This window comes from Atta cephalotes, assembly GCF_000143395.1.
Source record: "Atta cephalotes unplaced genomic scaffold scaffold00019, whole genome shotgun sequence".
Taxonomy (NCBI): domain Eukaryota; kingdom Metazoa; phylum Arthropoda; class Insecta; order Hymenoptera; family Formicidae; genus Atta; species Atta cephalotes.
This window is the reverse complement of record NW_012130083.1, coordinates 3,497,846-3,499,214: the sequence shown is the minus strand read 5'-3', so window position 1 is coordinate 3,499,214 and position 1,369 is coordinate 3,497,846. Positions and strand designations below refer to the sequence as shown.

Here is a 1,369-nt window from a genome sequence, read left to right as displayed (position 1 = left end):
ATAATAATAATTAATATAAATAATTAGTAGTAGAAACGAAAAATTAGTTACTTACTACACTATATACTACGTAGTGTGTGTGTGTGTGTGTGTGTGTGTGTGTGTGTGTGTGTGTGTGTGTGTGTGTGTGTGTGTGTGTGTGTGTGTTCTCACATAGTTTGATGATATATATTGTATATGATTAATATAATAATATATTTATCTCTGCTTCCAATACGTACAATTACTTCATGATAGTAAAAAATATAAAATTTTTTATTTATATAATCTTTATAATTTTCTTGTATAATAATAAGTATTATGCTAATTATTAATTTGTACGGTTTTATTAAGTTTCTAACTATTTTGTGAAATAAAAAAGTAGCATTTTTATTATTTGTTACTGTTGATTTCTTGTAAATGATTTAAAAAATTGTTCTACAAATTAAGATTATACTGCACTGTTAATTGCTTATTAAAGTAGCATGAAACGTTCCAGCAAGAATAATTTCTAAAATCATTTATTAAAAATTATCAGTAACAAATAACAAAAATACTAGTTCCTATTTCTCAACTATATATTGTATAAATTAATAATGATACAATATTTACATGTTATATACAAGAGAAAAATTGTAAAATTATATAAATAAATCAGAAAATCTTATGTTTTTTATTAACATAAAATATTTTATGTAAGATGTTATACAATTTGCTGAAATGTTCTATACTATCTGGACACTCTAGCATTGTTCGATTTCAAAATATTTTCCTAATTTTAATTTTTTTTATCTTTATACTGCTATATACAAAAATTATTATATTTAAAAATTAATATCTATTTTTATATAATGTTCCTTTCACAATTGTTGACAATATCATTTTAAAGAAAAATTATCTTACCAAAAACTCCACACTAAAATAATGTATACTATATAAATCTGTGTTATATTTTTTTCAGTGCACTGTACTCAAGGCATGCGGTGAGGAGGTAGTAATCGCCGTCAAAAATAACACCTCCCTCGACAAATAATTGTGTTCAGCCCGATTACGACGACAGAGAAGCCCAACACATTCGAGCAAAAACCACCCGCTTAGCCAATCAATCAACACCTTTACTATTGGTCAAACAGGATAAACAACAATAATATAACCAAAAAATCTAGAGGAAGATGATGAAGAGAGTGGGAGAGCGAAAGAAAAGAAGAGAGAAAGAGAAAGAATGTATGAGAGAGAGAGAAAGGAAATAGAAAATGAGAGAGAGAGAGAGAGAGAGAGAGAGAGAGAGGAGGAGGAGGAAGAAGAACGAACGGACGACGTACGTTACCAACTAACAAACAACGACGAACCGAACCGACGACGAACGTACGACGACGACGACACGACGAGG

At 28.7% G+C, this 1,369-nt stretch overlaps 1 protein-coding gene across 1 annotated transcript in view; it reads left to right on the top strand.

The window, feature by feature from the left end:
* Positions 1-1,176, top strand: part of LOC105619061 (eukaryotic translation initiation factor 5A) — a 7,712-nt gene extending 6,536 nt beyond the window's left edge. The window contains exon 4 of the mRNA XM_012200590.1: positions 941-1,176. Within this exon, the coding sequence (XP_012055980.1) occupies positions 941-1,012 (72 nt within the window). The 3' untranslated portion in view covers positions 1,013-1,176. The remainder of the gene's footprint in view (positions 1-940) is intronic.
* The last annotated feature ends 193 nt before the right edge of the window (positions 1,177-1,369 follow it).